The 20,441-nt window shown below is 44.0% G+C and overlaps 1 protein-coding gene across 5 annotated transcripts in view; it reads right to left on the reverse strand.

Annotated features, from left to right (window-relative positions):
• The window catches only part of SWT1 (SWT1 RNA endoribonuclease homolog), an 82,717-nt gene that overhangs the window by 51,018 nt on the left and 11,258 nt on the right, over positions 1-20,441 (reverse strand). For 4 of the 5 annotated variants that reach the window (XM_081324372.1, XM_081324370.1, XM_081324368.1 and 1 more), the window contains 3 exons: positions 17,817-18,005; positions 11,586-11,688; positions 9,482-9,624 (listed from right to left, as the gene is read on the reverse strand). In XM_081324372.1, the coding sequence (XP_081180498.1) occupies positions 9,482-9,624; positions 11,586-11,688; positions 17,817-18,005 (435 nt within the window). The remainder of the gene's footprint in view (positions 1-9,481; positions 9,625-11,585; positions 11,689-17,816; positions 18,006-20,441) is intronic. The other variant, XM_081324369.1, reaches the window with a different exon arrangement.

The following is a 20,441-nucleotide window of genomic DNA, read 5'->3' on the forward strand; positions in this document are numbered from 1 at the left end:
AACAGAATCGGTGAAAATATTAAGACCAGCGGGCTTACTTAGGAGTGAGTTTCCTGGCTGTTTTTACTGCTTCCAAATTTTTGTGGTCTGTCCAGACCTGAAAGGGGATTTTATTTCCTTCAAGGAAATGATGCCACATAAGTAATGACCACCTCACAGAGTAAGCCTCCTTTTCCCACACAGCCCAACATTGTTCTGTCTCCGTGTTTCTTGGATGTACATGCACACGGTTGCAGTGCCCCGTCATTTTCCTGTAATAATACAGCTCCCACCGCCACATCACTTGCATCTCCCTGTATTACGAAAGGTTTATCAGAATCTGGGTGCCTCAGTATGGGTATGGCAGAAAAAAATCTCTTTAGCCTCTCGAATGCCGCTTGACATTCCATTGTCCACTTCAGGGGCTGGCTGGGTTTTACTGCCCCCATTTTCAACAAGTTCATGAGGGGCACGGCTATTTAGGCAAACGAAGGGATGAATTGGCAGTAGAAGTTTGCAAAACCCAGGAAACTTTGCAATTGCTTCCTTGTGTGGGGGGGTGCCCATTCTAATACTCCCTTGACATTCTCGGGGTCCATTTCGATGCCCTGCGGGAATATGCAATACCCCAAGTAGTCTATTCTTTCCTGATGGAATTCACATTTCGGTAATTTTGCATATAGGAGAGTGGCCCGCAATTTTTTTAGAACTGCTCTGACTAGATTAATATGCTTCTCCTCCTTGGTCTCAGTGAAAATAAGGATGTCACCTAAGTAGACCAGGACCCCCTTAAGTAGGTACTCTCTTAGCACTTCATTAATTGCATAAAAACTGTGGGGGCCCTTTGCAGTCCAAACGGCAGAACTTTGAACTGGTAGCAACCCACTGGACAACTCAATGCGGTCTTCCATTTGTCCCCTTCCTTGATCCTAATGTGGTAGTATGCTTCTCTTAGGTCTAGTTTGGTAAAAATCCTTCCTTTCAATAGGTGGGATAGCATATCCTTCATGAGGGGTAGGGGATGCAGATTACTTTCACTAATTGCATTCAGGGCGCGGTAATCTATGCAAAAACGCATAGTGCTGTCCTTCTTCTCCCTAAATAGGACCGGAGTAGCCACTTTGGGTTTGGCAGGTTCAATAAATCCCCTAAATTTTTATTTATGAATGTTTCCATCTTCTCTGTCTCTTTAGGGCTCATGGAGTACAGCCTGGGCTTCGGGAGTTCTGCCCCGGGTTTGATTTCTATAGCACAGTCTGTGAGTCGGTGAGGAAGGAGCTCATCTGCCCGTTCCACACTGAAAACTTCAGCAAGGTCCTGGTATTCTTCCGGTATTTCTGGTAATCCTCTCTCTTCTTCCACTGATGCTGTCTCCGCTCCTCATGTTCTCCAATCCTTGGGTTTGGGGGGTGGCTTTGGGGTTTTCAGTTTGCACGCCCCCCCTCTCTGGGAAGTTCAATTCTGCTGTCCTCCAATTTACCCAGGGGTTCCATTTCTTTAACCATTCCAGCCCTAAAATCATTGAGCATTCCATGCCTGGGGTCAGTATAAACGTTATATCTTCCTCATGGGTCCCCAGGGACAGGTGAACTGGTAAGGTGGCTAGGGTAGCTGGTATCCCCCCCTGCTATGGACCCATCTAACTGGCCAAAGGAGATTGGTTGCTTTAGTCTCCTCACCAGCATGCCCAAATTCCCCACTAGCGTCAGGCTAATTAGGCAGCCAGTCTATTAAGGCTTTGACTTTGACAGCTTCAGGCATGGAGGGAGCTAATATAGTCACTGTCTTAGGGATGGGTGGAATGGATCCAATTACCAGGGTTTCGCCCTCTGAGTTGTCTTCCAAGGTGTCCACCACCCTTGCGGTGTAGGCCGGAGTTCCCTCCCATTCCTTGGCAGGGGTTGGGGACTCTACAGCCTCTATCCCCCTCAGGGTGGGCTCTTTTGGTTTGGCTGGGGACTTCCCTGATTTCCTGGCTGGTGATGGGTTTGATTTGCACTGAGGGGCTTTTGAGCGGCATTCTGCAGCATGGTAGCCCTCTCTCCCTCATTTAAAACAGCCCGTTGATTTCTTAGCCGTAGCCACTGGTTTCGCTGGCTTGTGCATCTGTTCGGGAGGCGGGCAGGCCCATGGTTTTCCTCAGCGGTGCCTCTTCAGTAGGTCTATCTCTGCCTCCTCTGCCAGGACATACCAGTCATTGAGGTGGTGTGGGTCCCCTCAAGGCAGGCAAGCATCATACAGGTCATAGTTTAGCCCGTCTTTGAAATGGCTAAGGAGGAAATCTTCTGGCCAGTTCAGCTTGTTGGCAATGGCCCGGAATTCTTGCGTATATTCAGCCACTGGCTGTCTGACCTGCCTCACTGTTTTGATTCTCTCCCGGGCCTTGTAATCAGCCAAAGGATGACCTCAAATTGCCTTCTCAAGGATGACATGAGCCGGCTGAATTCGTTGAGTTCTGGGACGTTGGAGTCATGCAGGTTCACCACCCAGTCTGCAGCCAGTCCGTCCAGGGCGGATTGTTCAATGTGGATGCAGGCTTTGTCGCTGGGGATGTCCCGTCCATATTCTTCCATATAACTGAGGACTTGAGTTAGGAAAAACCCCAAGCGTGGCGGCTTCCCCCTGAATTTTGCTTCCAGAGGCAGGAGTCTTTGAATGGATTGGTGCCTTCGCCACTGGCAGTACTGTCCCCCCCCCATCCTGATCCCCATCTGCGTGTCGGTGGGGGGTGGATGCTGCTGAGGTGGTAGCTCCAGTTTCAACGGACGCCCCCGGTGCTACAGGTTCTAGATTCCCCCCCCCCTTGTTCCTCCAGCTGCAGCTCCAGGCGCTGGTGTGGCTGCGGGACTCAGGTTTCTCCCCCCTTAAGAGAGCCAAGGTTTTTTTTCATCAGGTCAATAGGTTTCTCTAAGATCCAGTGTGGTGCATAACTCCCAACCTCCACGCTGACGTGCAGGGAATTTTCCATCTGTTGCTTTCATTTGGGTTGGTGGCTGCCCCGTCTCAGGGTCACTTTCCTTGATGCCACTCGCTTTTCCTTCCAATGCCCATCGACCACCATGGTTTGTGGTCACGCGTCTCCACCACCTCTTCCCCAGAGGAATATGATGCTTCAGCTCCCGATATTTGGTGTGATTTCGGTTGGGGGGAAAGCTCCCTTTCCATGGGGCTTCCCTCCTTCCCTGCCTCATCACTAGACATTGTACTTTTTGCAAAGTCCCCCGGTAAGGTTCTTCCTTCCAGGTTGACTCTTAATGCAGATCCTGTCTAATGTCAGAACCCACTTCAGCCCACATTTTAAGAAAGAAGGACTCTTGGAGACAAGATTTTCCAAGCAGGAACTTTTACTAAAAAATAGGAGATAGCAGGCATAATAGACAGGATCTGAGGAATCCCCTCACAGATCGATATTTTTCAAGTGTCCCCAAGCAAACCCCACCCCACAGTTCATTCGGTCAGTTCCGGATCAGCCAAGCTCCAGGTGCTAAGCCCATCGTGGGAGAGGAGAGATAACAGTCTGTTTGCAGCAGGATCATTTCCACCCCCCTCACACTTCATTTGGAGAAACAAACCAGATTCCAGAGAGTTTCACTCCTCTCTTTTTCCACCCACTTTCTTAGTTGCCCATAAGATAAGAGGGAATGCCTAGTGAGAAAGCAATTGATTATATTGTGATAGATAGCAGGCAGGCAGAATAAACAAAGGTTTTATTTTATTTAATTATTTAATTTATTTAATTAAATTTTTATACCGCCCTTCTCCCGAAGGACTCAGGGCGGTGAACAGGGCATATCTTAAAACTACAAAAGTACAAAAGTTAAAAAAGAATTAAATTATTGCCCACAATAAAAACAATAAAATATATATATAAATATTAAAACCCTAAGTAATTCCCCATCAGGCCAGACCAGCTTGTTCAAATAAATGGGTCTTTAACCCGCGCCGGAAGGAGCGGAGATCCGGTGCCATCCGGAGCTCAACCGGCAGCTGATTCCACAAAGCCGGAGCGCCCACAGAGAAGGCCCTCCCCCTGGGGGCCACCAGTCGACATTCTCTGACTGGAGGCACCCTGAGGAGGCCCTCTCTGTGGGAACGCACGGGGCGGAGGGGGGTCGACGCCGGCAGCAGGTGGTCCCCGAGGTATTCCGGACCCATGCCATGTAAGGACTTAAAAACCATCACTAAGACCTTGAACCTCACCCGGAAGACAACTGGTAACCAATGCAGCTCGCGGAGCAAAGGTGTAACATGGGAGTACCGGGAAACTCCCAAGACAACTCTCGCGGCCGCATTCTGTACCAGTTGGAGACTCCGAGTGGTCTTCAAGGGAAGCCTCATGTAGAGAGCATTGCAATAGTCAAGACGAGAGGTCACGAGCGCATGAGTGACCGTACACAGGGCATCCCGGTCTAGATAGGGCCGCAACTGCCGCACCAGGCGAACCTGTGCGAAAGCCCCCCTGGTCACGGCTACTACATGATCTTCTAAGGTAAGCCGTGCATCCAGGACGACTCCCAAGTTGCGAGCCCTATCTACGGGGGGTAAAAACTCACCCCCCATAGAAAGTGATGGAACGTTTTGAATGTCCCGGGATGCCGGAATGTACAGCCACTCAGTCTTGTCAGGGTTGAGTTGAAGTCTGTTCCTCCCCATCCAGACCCGAACCGCCTCCAGGCAACGGGACATCACAGCGAGGGCATCACTGGGGTGGTTTGGGGTCGAAATGAAAAGTTGGGTATCATCAGCATATTGATGATACCCAACTCCAAAACCACGAATGATCTCACCCAGCGGTTTCATGTAGATGTTGAACAGGAGAGGCGAGAGAACCGAACCCTGAGGAACTCCACAAACGAGAGACCTAGGGGCCGATCTCTGCCCCCCTGCCAACACCGACTGCGAACGTCCCAGGAGATAGGAGGAGAACCACCGAAGAACTGTGCCTCCCACTCCCAATCCCCTGAGACGCCGCAGCAGGATACCATGGTCGATGGTATCGAAAGCCGCCGAGAGGTCTAATAGGACCAGGACAGAGGAATATCCCCTATCCCGGGCCCTCCAGAGATCATTCACCAGAGCGACCAATGCCGTCTCCGTGCTGTACCCGGGCCTGAAACCCGATTGGTACGGGTCCAGATAATCCGCTTCATCCAGGACCAGAGGGAGCTGATGCGCCACCACACTCTCAACAACCTTCGCAAGAAAGCGAAGGTTGGAGACTGGACGAAAGTTGTTCAAGACAGCTGGGTCCAAGGCAGGCTTCTTGAGGAGAGGTCTCACCACCGCCTCCTTCAAGGCGGTGGGGAAATTACCCTCACTCAAAGAAGCAGATATCACCGCCTGGAACCAGCCTCGTGTCCTCTCCCTGGCTGCATAAACCAGCCAGGAAGGGCACGGATCCAATAAACATGTGGTGGAGCTCAACCTCCCCATAATCCTGTCCACTTCATCAGGGGTCACAGAATCAAACTCTTCCCAGATAACATTGACAAGACCGCCCGTGTCCTGATCGTCAGACTCTGCCCAGCTGGAGTCCAAACCGGTCCGAATCCGAGCGATTTTATCCGACAGATGTTGACCAAACTCCTCGGCACGACCCTGCAAGGGATCCTCCCTCACCTCCTGATTAAGGAGGGAGCGAGTCACCCTAAACAGGGCGGCCGGGCGATTATCTGCGGACGCGATGAGGGCAGAGAAGTAATTACACCTCGCTGCCCTCATCGCTGCGAGATAAGACCTAATATAGGTTCTTAACCGCAACCGGTCGGATTCGGATCGGCTGGACCTCCAGCGGCTCTCTAGGCCCCGTTTCCGATGCTTCATCTCCCGGAGCTCCGCGGAGAACCATGGAGCTCGATGGGATCTGCACCGGGTCAGGGGCCGCAGGGGTACAACTCGGTCCAGTGCCTCAGTGGCTGCCCTTTCCCAGGCTTCCACTAAGGCATCCGCCGAGCTGTGAGCGACGGAGGCAGGTGGGGATCCCAGCGCTGCCTGGAACCCGAGAGGGTCCATTAAGCGTCTGGGGTGGTACCATCTAGTTGGTTCCACATCCCCACGGTGGGGGGTGGCAAGACGGAAGACCAGCCGCAGGAGGTGATGATCGGTCCATGACAGGGGCATAATAAATGGAGAGCCCCCACCAAGATCATCCAACCACCGTCCAGATAAAAAACCAAGTCAAGGGTGTGGCCTCCCTCATGAGTTGGTTCAGAAATTACCTGCGTCAGGTCCATGGCCGTCATGGAAGCCATGAACTCCCGGGCTAACTCAGATGACCCTCCCAGGGATGGCAGATTGAAGTCACCCAAAACTAGAAGTTTGGGGAACTCAATCACCAAACCGGAGAGGACATCGAGTAGTACGGGCAGGGCTGCCGCTGTGTGACTAGGCGAAACGTACACCAGCAGCAAGCCCAACTGCGCCCCCGAACCAAACCTCAAAAAGAGAGACTCACACCCGACTATCTGAAGAACGGTGGTCTCCCGCGGACATAAGGTCTCCCTAATAACAACCGCCACTCCCCCACCCCTACCTTGAGCCCGAGGCCGGTGTAACGCTCGGAAACCTGGTGGGCAAATGTCAACCAAAGGGACCCCACCCTCTGGACCCAACCAGGTCTCGGTGATACAAGCCAGGTCCGCATGCTCACCCTCCACCAGATCCCGCACAAGGGGAGCCTTATTAACCACGGACCTGGCATTCAGGTACACCAGCCGGAGCTCAGGAGGCTGCACATCCTCGCTCCCGGCACCTCGGGGAAGAACCAGAGGGTCGGAGCGCCTCACCGCTTGCAAACAGCGGAGACGGCCCTCCCGGTAACGATACGGCCCTCTGTCCATACGCCTGCTGCCATACCCCAGTGTCGTGGGAATCGGTAATCCCACGACCCGCTCCCGAGCCCCAGATGTAACCACAACCCGCTCCCCCCGAACGCCGTCAGACCCAGGCCTGACCTGCAACACGGTTGTATGGCCACCCCCCACAGCCAGACAACCATTACCCCCCACCTCCCTCCCCAACCCCCTAAAAAATTTGACTAAAAAATTAACTAGGGGCCTCTTATTAAATTTATATCGAGAGCCCCTGGCCTTACCCGACCATCTCTCAGGGTCCCAATAATTGGGCCCTTCATCGAGACTGGGGATAGAAAAGAGGGCGGGACGCACCCAGGAGAGGGGGGCACCCCTGAGGGCGAGCAAGTCCGTATCGGAATATCGGTACATACAGTCCGAGCAAATCCAGAGAGGGCAGTCCAATAGTTAACAAGTCCAACAGGAGGTTCGAAGGTAAGGAGTGGAACATTTGGGCCATCCACCAACCTACTGCCACTCGGTTGGATGCTCCCAGGGGCAGCCCACAACCCGTCCTCTCACAACGGGGCGCGAGTCTGCTCCCGGGGATGGTCCAAAATGCACACCCAGGGTGGGGCAGCACCCATAGAGCTCCCACCTCTATGGGGCTGCCGATGTACATTTAAGGGAGGAAATGAAAGCCATAAAACTCCATGCCTGTTCCCTCTCCTCCTTGGAAATGGCAGAATCCAGGGGAAAAGAGACTTGGGGTTATCTCAGAGGAGATAGTTAGAAATGAAATATAAATGGATTTGGACACTGTTGCACTGTTTTCCTTCACCGTAAATTTGCAGTTTAAGAAGGGCCCATAAGTTCTCAATAGGGTTTAGGTAAGGTGAGGAAGGAGGCCATGTCATTATTCTTTCATCTTTAAGGCCTTTACTGGCTAGCCAGGCAGTGGAGTATTTTGATGCATGCAATGAAGCATTGTCTTGCATAAAAATCATGGTCTTCTTGAAAGCTGCAGACTTTTTCCTGTACCACTGCTTGAAAAAATTGTCTTCTAAAAACTCGCAGCAAGTTTGGGAGTTGATTTTGAGTCCATCTTCCACCGGAAAAAGTCCAACTGAAAAGGCTCATCTTTCATAATACCAGCCCATACCAGTACCCCACCTCCATCTTGCTGGCATCTGAGTCCAAGTGGAGCTCTGTGCCCGTTACTGATCCAGCCATGGGCTACTTATGCTCAAATTGTATAGTTAAAATGTCCACGGCTGTATAAATATGCATCATTGTCAAAGCCATCTTTAGGGAATGCTGCATAACTCTCTATAGTCTATTGGCAGTGGCATTAAAGTCAGCACTTAGTTAGGTTACAAAAACTCTACATTCCAACCCACAAGAAATGGAAGAAAATAGCAAGTGAAATTCATATGTTATTACATAACAGTTTGTATGAAAGCCGTGATAGTTAATAGTTGAATTTTGTAGACATGTATAAGCAGGCGTTTCAAAAATGACAGCACCCATGATCATAAGAAAGATGGAATCAGCTCTGTCTTGAAGGGAATTAGAATTCCCTTCCTTCTACCAAGCCAAGCTACTTTTTTGAAATTTTCACTTCCATTATTGGAATAGCACAAGAGTCACTCTCATCTCATCAGTCCATAAAACCTTTGAAAAATCTGTCTTCAGGTATTTCTTGGCCCAGTCTTGCCGTTTCAATTTATGTGTCTTGTTCAGTGGTGGTCGGCTTTCAGCCTTCCTTACTTTGGCCATGTCTCTGAGCACTGAACACCTTGTATTTCTGGGCACTCCAGGTAGGTTGCAGTTCTGGAATATGGCAGCACTGGGAGATAATAGGTTCCTGGTTGCTTCACGTTTGCTTCTTCTCAAATCTTTGGCACTTAATGTGCGTCTTTTTGTCTCAACACGCTTCTTGCAACTGTTGACTATATACAACAAAACGTTTGATGGTTCTGTGATCATGCCCTGAGATCTTAGCAATTTCAAGTGTGCTGGATCCCTCTGAAAGACATTTTACAATTTTTGGCTTTTCAGAGTTAGTTAAATCTCTTTTTTTTTGGCCCATTTTGCCTGAGGAAAAGAAGCTGCCTAATACTTATGCACACCTTGATATAGGGTGTTGATCTCCTTAGGCCACATCCTCCCTCATTACACAAATACAGATCACCTGATATGCTTATATCCACTAAGCATTCAGGTTTATACAGCTTGGAGGTGGAAAATATGCATGAAAATGATGATATGGTCAAAATGCTCACTTGCCTAATAATTGTGTTCACAGTATACTTTATGGCAGAAGTCCCCAACCTTTTGGGCACCAGGGACTGGTTCCGTGGAGAAGTTTTTCCACGGACCGGAGAGTGCGTGGTTTTGTGTGCTGCCTGCATCCCATGGATGGGGCTTTACTTCTGTGGACTGGTTGCTGGCATGCTGCGGCCCGGTACCGGTCCACAGACCAGGGGTTGGGGACCCCTGCTTTAGGGTAATGTTGACATTTCATCAGTGATGATTATTTGGAAATATTTATTTTATGACACAATTTCTTTTAAAAATGCAATTTTTAGTTTTACATTGCAAAATCTTATGTTTACCTGGACATAAATCACACAAAATTCAGAGGCACTTACTCAATTAATTCTATTGTAAGGCAGTACTGTCATGAAAATATATAAAGAAAAACCAACCTTTTTCCCACTTGTTATTGGAAGTATCTTCACTAATAATTGTGCCTTTTGGAGTAATTTTCTGGAACACAGCAACTAAATCTGCTTTACTATATGCTTTTATTTCACTCACTAGGGCTTTGTTGCACAAATTTTTATCATCCCTATTAAAGAAATACAAATAGACATACCTAGTTTTGCTTTTCTGGGAAAAGGAAGACAATTGAATGTATCCATAATGCTGAGCTATGATTTTGGCTTAGATGATGGGTGAACATTACATATATTCAATGAATTGTGATTTAAAATATCCTATGTCTGTGTTACATGAGCTGCTGAATCTCTCAATACCTGCATGAAACCATTTTAAAATAAACTCTCCACAAGCAAATGTATAAGTTGAACTTACAAAAATCTGTTTTCAAAGAATTAGGATTCTGGAGGCTCTAATTGAAAAAAAACCATCCTCCTTTATTTAGAATCCTCAGAATTCCTACATAAGCATATACGTATCTGTATGTTTGATTGTTTGAAACAGCAATAGTATTTGCTCTTCAGTAAAATGAAAGACAATAGTTCTAAAAAAAGTATTATTTCTAACAACAGTTTGCTAACTTCTTTGTTTGAGAAATTGTCATCTCCAATTACACCAATCTACATACAGGTAGTCCTTAATTTACCACCATAACTATGGGTAGAATTTTTGTTCCTAAGGCAATTGTTAAGCAAATAATAGAACAGAATAGAATAATCACTTTGAATGTACACCAATCGGCATACATCAAAATGAAATTTCTTTGCATACAGCTCTCAAAAGGTCACCACCTTCGATATACACTCCTTGTTTGTGGCCAGCTCAAGTTTCAGAATGTCCATTTTAGTCTCTAGGGCAGTGATGGCGAACCTTTTAGAGACCGAGTGCCCAAGCTGCAACCCAAAACCCACTTATGTATTGTCGGGTGCCGGGTGGGCATGGCCCATTGGGTGGGCGTGGCCCATTGGGTAGGCGTGGCTGTGGTGGTAACGGCAGACTGGGTGGGACTAAAAAGTTCACTCAATCAATTCCAAATTTGCGTGATCTTTTTTCCCGTGAGAAGTTAAAATTGATTGATTGAACCTTTTTCTTTTTTGCACACGGCGGCGGAGGCCTAAAGCAAAAAGGTTTTATAAAACCCAGCTGAAGGCCTAGGACTGGACCGACGGCTCATGTGCCCACTGAGAGGGTTCCATGTGCCACCTGTGGCACCCATGCCATAGGTTCGTCACCACTGCTCTAGGGAGTGAACGATGGCAAACAGGACAGATGGAAATGGATCTCCAGGTGGATTAGCCCCCAAATTAGCTTGTATTCCTGCACAACAATCTCGCCTTCTTTTTTTTTCTGATCCTGTCTCTTCCACCTTTTTCTTAAAGAGGTCTCACCCCTTTTCACCCCTGGAGCATGCTGCCGCTGCCTCCAACTCCTCCAAAAGCCTCTCTCCCTTCCTCAGGGCCTGCTGACAGCCTCATCCAGTTCCTTTGTTGCACAAGCCCCGGGACCTCTCCTCCTCTGCCTCCTTTGCAAACAGCTCTGATTTGCAAATAGAATCAGTCACTGTGCCAGCAGTCATATATTGCTGCTGGCAGAACAATTTCAAACGGCGCAAACAACTTTTAACGATCTCACCAACAGTTCCAAAACAGCTTAAAAACTTGCCATATCAGCAAATAATTACAATTAAATGACTCACATGGTTGACTTTGCTTGTCGGAAGCCAGTAGGGAAAGCCACAACTGGCTATCACATGACTTTGGAATACTGCAAATGTCATAAATACATGCTGATCACCTAGCACCCAAATTTTGACCGTGAGACGATGGGGATGCTACCATGGTTATAATAAGTGTGAGGACCAATCATAAGTCACTTTGTTCAGTGACATTATAACTTTGAATGGTTGCTAAATGAATGATTGTAAGTTGATGACTACCTGTAGTTCCCCAAGTGTTTTTAAAAAGGGCTGCTGCTGAGAAAAATCAGTAACTGCATTACTTTTTTGAAAAGTGTATTTAAAATGATTATGTGCTTACTGCCCTGTCGATGAAATGTAGATCCTCCATTGGAAAGCTACACCAAAAAACTTACGTCAGTAAGATTACTTCAGCTTGAGGGTAGAGATTCTGATACTGAAGGCAGCATTGTAACACACGATCATCATTGTTCCCAGTACTGAAACTTTCTGAAAATTCTGAAAGAAGAGATTACGGTATCATATTCTAAAACAATTGCCTGAAGAACAAACAGCAATAGCACATCAAGAGGCAAGAAAAAATATTTTTATATTTGTGGCATTCTTTATTTACAATTATCCTCTTTGTTCCTGATGTTCAGTATTTATTAGAGTTTGCTAAAGCTCTGTCTTGGGAGTAAATGTAACGTAACATAATGTAATGTAATGCAATACAGTGCAAGAGTGAAGTGCCAATACTCAGAAGGAAACGTTATTCAAGAGAATACAAACTTGAACAAGAATGGAGGTTACTTTCTCAACTAATTACACCAATTATAGCTGGTGGCTATGATTGTTATAATGTATTTGAAATAAGACAGCAGCTCATTTTGAAGAATAAGCCGTGATTCACAATAATAACAGACAAAATTAAAACAATTGCACAAAACTCAGGCAGCATAACACTCCCATCCCAAATACATATTCACTCAATTCTCATCCTTGCTCAATGTCTGGGGAAAAGTCAGATCTTCAAGGCTAAGAAGGCCACTAAGAAAGAAAGAGAGCAACTAGAGATGAAGTTATTCAAGCTGCTTATGATACTAAAGTTGTGGTTGCTGAGCAAGAAGTCCTGGTTCTAAAAGAGATTCCTCCAAAGATTTTAAGGAGAAGGAAAGATTTTGCATTTCTTGTACAGGAACTTAAGCAACGTGATATTAAGTTCAGATGGGAGATTCCAGTCGGATTGGTGGTGATGCATGAAGGTAAAAGATATCGTCTGGTTACTGTGACTCAGGCGCATGATTTCTACAGCAATGTTTTAAAAGCAACCCCTCTATCACTCCTGGAAGCTGCAAAGGGATCTGGAGAGGGAAAACCTCAAGAGGCTGAAGGTGGACAGACAGAGGAGAATGGTGCTGGAGGGGATCAAATTATAGCTTCATCGGTTGCTGCTGGAGAGCAGAGGTTGACGCGTGCCGCTTTAAAACGAGCAAGACAAGTACAAGAGCAAGACCAGCAGAAGTTTATGGAACTCTCAAAGCGTACTTACAGTGAAGCTGTGGGAGGAGCGCGGCCCAAAGAAAATACAGGGGCTACTGAAGATGTGCTCCAAAAGCTTCGGGGCGCCACGCATGGGGACTAAATTTCTAACCTGGAATGTTAATGGATTAAACTCACCACAGAAGAGAAAGAAAGTTTTTCAATATTTAAAACAATTTAAGATTGATGTTATATGTTTGCAAGAAACGCATATTAGGGTTATGGACCAAAAGTATTTATCGAACTCAAGGCTGGGCACGCAATTTGTTGCTTCTGCGATGAATAAGAAAAATGGAGTGGTTGTCTACGTTAAAAGTACTCTAACAGCGGAATTAATTGAAGCAGATAAGCAAGGAAGATATGTTATGATAGATTTGCTGTTAGAAGGTAAAAAAACGCTTCTAGTTGGACTGTATGCTCCTAATCAACAACAAGCTGATTTTTTTAGTTTACTTCATACAAAGCTTACTCAATTGGATTACAAATCGTTTATTTTTATGGGGGACTGGAATGGTGTTTTGGACGTACAGATGGATAAGGCTGGTTCTTTTAAGCGTGTTCCGAGTCATGCCAGATTGCCTAAATCTTTTTTTGAAATGAAGGATGATTTGGAACTGCGAGATATCTGGCGTGACACACACCTACATGAAAAGGATTATACCTTTTTTTCTGACAGACATCAATCTTTTTCCAGGATTGATTTTATTTTGCTGACTAATGATTTTTTTTCTAGGATTAAGAAGGTAAAGATCTGTGCAAGAACTATTTCGGACCATAGTCCAGTTTGGTTAGAGATCAATAAGGACAACAGGGATAGGCGCTCGTGGCGCGTAAATGAGAATTTGTTTAGAAATCAGAGAAATGTGGAAGAATGTAAACAGCAGATGGACCTTTTTGAAATTAATATGAATAAGGATACTTCTATGGACATGGTTTGGGATGCTAGCAAGGCCTATATGAGAGGGGTGTTGATATATATGAATAATAAATACAGACGTACTTTGGAAGCCAGAAGGAAAGAATTGGAGAATGAAATTAGGGAAAAAGAAAAGGCCTTAATTTTGAACCCATTGGATGTGAAGACTAAGGAGGTTATTAAGCTATTAAGAGGACAATTTGATAAATTGATGGCTGATCAACTGGCAACCAATTTGCGGTTTGCTAGGCATAATACTTTTTGCAATGCTAATAAGCCAGGTAGATGGCTAGCTTACAGACTAAGGAAAAAGCAAAGGGCTTCTAATATAGATAAAATTGAACATAAGGGAAAGGTTGTGTTTCAACAGGATCTTATTAAGGAAGCCTTTGTGGATTTTTATTCTAAATTATATGCTAAGGAGAAGATTAATGAAAAAGACATTGATGTATATTTGGAGAATGCTAGCATCCCGGTTCTTACGCAAGCACAAAAAGAGGAGATTAACCAATTGATAACAGAAGAAGAAATTCTTATAGCAATTAAGGAATTGAAGGTGGATAAAGCGCCAGGTACGGATGGTTTGACTGCAGTTTACTACAAAAATTTACAAATGGAGTTGATAAAGCCGTTAAAGGAACTGTTCCAGACAATTCAGAGAGGGGGAAAGGTGCCTCCGTCTTGGAGAACTGCTTTTATCTCTTTGATTCCGAAGGAAGATCAAGATGTTACTCAAGTAAAAAACTATAGACCGATATCACTTTTAAATACAGACTACAAGATATTTGCTAAGGTGTTGGCTAACAGATTGATGAGGGTTCTGCAACAGGTGATTCATGGGGATCAAACTGGGTTTATTAGTGGTAGGCAAATGAAAAATAATGTGAGGCATATAGTTGATGTGTTAGAGTTTTTGGAAAGGAACAACCAGATCCCTGCGGCGCTAATTTTTTTAGATGCTGAAAAAGCTTTTGATCAATTGAATTGGCAATTTTTGATGAAAGTTTTAGATAAAATGAATTTTGGGGATAAATTTTTGCAACCAATTAGGGCATTATATCAAAAACAAACTGCCCGAATAATAGTTAACAATAGTTTGACTGAAGCATGTAACATTGAGAAGGGCACAAGGCAAGGGTGTCCGTTATCGCCTTTACTATTTGTGTTAACATTGGAGATATTACTGGTAAAAATACGGAATTCGGAAAGAATTAAGGGTATACAAATTAGAGATCAGGATTATAGATTGAGAGCGTTCGCAGATGATCTGGTTGTTACGGTGACCCAGCCGGAGAACTCTGTTGTGGACCTGATGGAGATAATAATGCAATATGGGAAGGTTTCTGGATTTAAAGTTAATGCACAAAAAACTAAAATTCTGGCCAAAAATATGACAGTATCGCAAAAGGCTCTTTTAGAAGGATTAACTGGATTTGAGATTGCTAAAAGGGTCAAATATTTGGGGGTGTTTTTGTCACCCTCTAATACAAAGTTATATAAAAATAACTATGAAAAATTATGGGGAAAAATTCAAAAAGAAATGGAGAGTTGGGAAAAATTGCAATTGTCTTTGTTGGGAAGAATCGCAGCAGTGAAAATGAATGTCCTGCCTAAATTTTTATTCTTATTTCAAATGATACCGGTTCTTAAGAAAGATTCTAATTTGGAAGAATGGCAACGGGGTATCAATAAATTTGTTTGGGCAGGGAAAAGGCCACGAGTTAAACTTAAGATTATGCAGGATACTCGTGAAAGAGGTGGTCTCAAAATGCCCAATCTTAAATTATATTATGAAGCTGCTGCGTTAGCAGGAATAAGTGATTGGATTAATTTGACAGAGAGATTATTAAATCTTGAGGGCCACGACTTGTTATTTGGCTGGCATGCATATTTGTTGTATGATAAGAAGGTAGATAATGTGTTTAAAGTGCATATTTTAAGACAGGCATTGTTGAGAGTTTGGAAGAAGTATAGACATAAGTTAGACTGTAAGATGCCATTGTGGGCAATTCCAAAACACGCAATAGAAAACATATATGTTGGTTTCAAACATGATGTGACTATGTATAAGGAGATTTTAAGCTTGGAAAGAAGTGTATGGTGTTTAAAATCGTATAACCTCTTGCGAGATGAGAAGATTGTTCAAACCTGGTTTCAATATACTCAGTTACGGGCCAGGTGGAAAGAAGATCAGAAAACTGGTTTTGCAATGACTGATGAAAATTTGATAAAGCAAATTAGAAATCAGGGTCCAGCACATATCAAACGGATATATCTTGCATTGATAGAAATTGACTCAGAAACAGAACTTGTTAAAGATTGTATGATAAAATGGGCCCAGAATATCCAAGAAGTTATTACAATGGACACGTGGGAAAAGATCTGGGTGAGGAACGTAAAATTTACACAAGCTCAAAACCTAAGAGAGAACTTTTATAAAATGTTTTATAGATGGCATTTAGATCCTAAAAAGCTTGCAAGTATGTATCCGAATTATCAGCCAAAATGCTGGAGGTGTGGTGGCGAAGATGCAACATATTTTCACATATGGTGGACCTGTAAAAAGGTCAAGGTTTTTTGGATAAAAATTTGGTGGAATATGCAGAAGATCTTCAAGCAAAGGATAAAGTTTTGTCCGCAATTCTTTTTGTTGGGTATAATTACAGATGCTACTGTTGTGGACACTAAGTTGATGTTGAATTTAATTACAGCAGCAAGACTTTTAATAGGTCAATATTGGAAGAAGGAGGAACTGCCGACTATAGAAGAATGGACTTTAAAGGTTTCTGACCTGGCAGAAATGGCAAAGATCTCGGCTTATTTGAAAGATCATTCGCAAGAACGTTATATTATGGAGTGGAAAAAATGGATTGAATATATCCAGAACAAATATGGGACTAAAAAGTTTCATTTAGCATTTGAATAAGTCTTCCTTTCTATTTTCTTTTTTTTTTCTATATGAAATATTAGTATTGCATGTAGTTATCTTATATGAGCTAGAGTGATAAATTTAAGAATTTATTGTTGGTAGCATATGGATGCTTATGATTGTTCTTTGTTTTTATACCCTGTACTTAGCTCTGGGAAGTCGGGGGGGGGAGGGGGGAAAGGGGGGGAGGGGTAGGGAGGGATAGGTAGGGGGGGAGGGGGGATTGTTAAAGATAAAATGTATTTTAAAACTTTTCAATAAAAAAAAGAAAGTTAGCGGCCTTCCAAATCTCAGGGGATAGGCTTCCTGGTCACACACTATCTCAAAGACACATTGCTGTAAAGTATCCAAAAGCTTCAAATGGTGCAAAAATGCCTATACAGAAAGATGGTGCTGCTTCTTACCAGGCTTAATTTAAGGTATTGATTTAAAACACTAAGCTACTAAGCATTAAGTCAAGCAACTGGAAAGACTGATACTACAGATTTTAAAGCTATACTACTTTGAGTCTTCTCTTCATGTGGCAGCATATATTTATTGTACAACTGGTCCCCAGTTTCTATGTCTCTTTTAAAAAAAGCATTAAGATACATCTCTTCCATATAGTTTCTTTTATTATTTTGAATAACAATATTCTTACACTTTTATGCATTTTACTTACCTTTTAATTATCTCTTTTTAAAATTTAATTCTCTGCTATCAGCAACCATATGCAGGTGGAGAAATCATAAAATAATGCTGATGATGATGACGAACTAACAAAATAGATTGTTTTCCCTGAACCAATTTATACTTGTGATTTATTTTATTTAGCATTTGGCTGGGAATACTTTATAATGAGCAGTAACTTACTACTTTTGTTTCACTGTTTCTCAAGTGTTTGGGGCACAGAAACATTCTTAAAAGGAAATTACAGTAGGTCTAGAAAAACTAGTCCTTTACTTTGAGTCCTTCTTTGCACTTGCTGATTGATGGGAGAATTAATCATTTTTTAGATACAGCCATACATTGCAACTGGGAAGGTGGATGGGCAAGGGATGGGCTTGAGAATTGCATCACTGACTTCACAGAAAGCAGCCAACACCATTATTTTAGACCAGAGAAAGAAATAGGCATTAAAAAAGTTCATACTCAATATTTTCATTTCTGATGGAACAATTTCTGTTGGAATGGGGTTTATTACCACGTATGTGCACTTACTGAAGATTTTAGAGATCTAAGAATAAGAATAAAATTATGACTATTTCTACAATGACTTACGTGTTTTTTGAGAAGCAAGCTGCATGGATTGACCCCACAACTTTGGATCTTGATTTTTCAGGCAAGTATAGATGAAGTGAACTGCAGGGATTGCTTTTTGCCTAACATTTTCCAATATCTTCCCTCGCTTTAAGTTGTCCAGTTCTTGCAGAACTACCCAGGGAATTAATAGCAAAAATCTACCTATGCCTAATTAGGAGAAAAATAGCATTTTTGTCAAAAATTATCAAAGTTCTTAAAACAAAAAGTTGTATTTGTGAAATCCATGTGGTTGCAATATTCCTATACAAAATATTTCCACAATCCTCTTGTTTTCTCTCTTTATCCTCTAATTTCCAAATCTCTGTCTTGTTATCTGTTGATTCCAGAGAGAGGATTTCCAGAAAGAGGGGAAAAAAACTGTTTAGTTCAAAACTATCTTTGTGTGTGTGTGTGTGTGTTTGGATTTTTTGGTCAGGCATCTTATCATTCTCAATTTTGTGTATTGCTAAATTTCCTTTATTCAATTCAAAACTCAGACTACTATAAATAAGATTTTACTAAATTGGATTTTTACTAGTCCAGTAATTATTCTCTTTAATTTTATCAAAAGCATAAAAAAGAAAAAGCAATTTTCTTAACATGTCCTAGCGCACCTGGTTGACAAATACACTATCACACCAGGTGGCAAACTTTTTACTGCTTTCATTGATCTAAAGCAGACATGTCAAACACAAGGCCCGGGGGCTGGATCCGGCCCGTGAAGTGGTTTCATGTGGCCCCCGAAGCCATCCTGGAAACAGTGAGGGAACGGCCCCCACTGCCTTGACCCTGGCCCAGAGAACCTCCTTCTGCCAGAGACCCTCAGATCTGTCCCACTCCTGCCCAGGCCCCCATAGGCACCCTTGATGCCAGTGATGTAGAGCTGGCCATGCCCACCCAGTAGGCCACAGGCACTCTAGCCACGCCCACCCATTAGGCCATGCCCACCCTGGCCACACCCACCCAGCCCCCTGAGGGCAACCGCAATGCTGATGCGGCCCTCAATGAAATTGAGTTTGACACCCCTGATCTAAAGGCAGCGTTTGGACTCAGTCCCTAGGGAACTGCTGTGGTTAAAATTGTGCAAAAGTTCCATCGATAGATGTCTCTTGTTCCTAATTAGGTCCTTGTATAATCAGACCTCCAGCCAAGTCAGGTGCGGCTTGCAGGGAGAACTCTCAAATCCTATCCTGATTAAGAGCGGAGTAACGCAGGGTTGTGTCCTAGCCCCTTTTGTTCAATTTATTCTTATCTGATTTGGCATCTTACATTGGACTATTGAGTCCCATGCCCCAAATTACGAAGATTCCGCTTCTCCTATATGTTGATGATGCAGTCCTTCTATCACTATCAAGACTAGGACTGAAAAGATTACTTTCTGCATTTGGGTCCTACTGTGCCGAGAACCACTTGTCCATTAATTACGACAAATCTAAAGTATTGGTGTTCTCTAGAGCCCGGAAGTTATACAACTGGGCTATTAATGGTAATGCTGTTAGGCAGGTCTTCCACTTCAAGTATTTAGGTATTCAATTTCAGAATACCGGCGCTTGGACCAGACATTGAACCCAGGTGCTGAATTGTAGCCATCAGCAGATTCTAAGATTTTTCTTTACCCAAGGAGGCCAGTTCATCCCTTCTGCACTGCGTATATATAAAGCCAAAACCTTGGCCCAAACTCTTTACGGAATTCCCATATGGATACGGGGCTTCAAGGATTGTATTGAAAGAACCCAAGCTGTTTTTCTTAGGAAACTCCTGGGTCTCCCTCCCTGTGTTGGCTTTGCTCCGATGTACCTGGAACTGGGCATTCATTCAATCGAATGCATGGCGTGGATCAACACTTTTAAATGGTGGTTTCGGGTGCTCTTCTTGGCAGTCCCTGGTAGCTACCTCTCCCTGGTGTTTGCTGACCCTCATACTTCTCGTTGGGAGAGGGAGCTGACAAAGAAACTCCACTTGCTAGGTTTTTCGGGTGATGCCTTGGGAGATTATGGCCTTAAGGATGCCCAATCTAGGGTAGTCCAACGGCTTGTAGACATAGATTTGCAATATTTAAGAGCCAGAGCTAACAAAACCTGCTCCCCTCTGATCTTCAGCCAATCTAATAATTATGGACTGAGGATGGCTTCATACTTCTATACTCTAACTATCCCCAAGTATAGGAGAGTCTTCTCTCTAGCCCGTTTCAATGTCTTGCCCTCAGCACTACTCGACGGGCAATTTAAGAGGCTCCCGATTAGCGAGCGATTATGCCCCTGTGACAGGGCTGAGGTTGAAACTGTGGAGCATGTTTTTTTATACTGCCCTATGTATAACGCAGGCAGAACTAAATTACTGTCTCTCCTTAAAATAAACCCTTCTGGTCCCAATGCTAGTACGGTAATTTGGTCTTATATTGTTTAGGGGATGGCTCCTCATATATTACTTCTCAGGTCTCTAAAAAATTTTAAGAGCTGTAATTATTAGAGGAGAATGTTGTAATTTCCCTCAGCCAAGGCTTCTGGTGTCCAATTGTCTATGACTTTACTTTTTCCATGTTTTTCTTTTGTTGTATTTGTACTTTGTTCTGTGACCGTAAACAAATAAATTGAGTACTAACAT

This window comes from Vipera berus (genome assembly GCF_964194415.1).
Source record: "Vipera berus genome assembly, chromosome: 3".
Lineage (NCBI taxonomy): Eukaryota > Metazoa > Chordata > Lepidosauria > Squamata > Viperidae > Vipera > Vipera berus.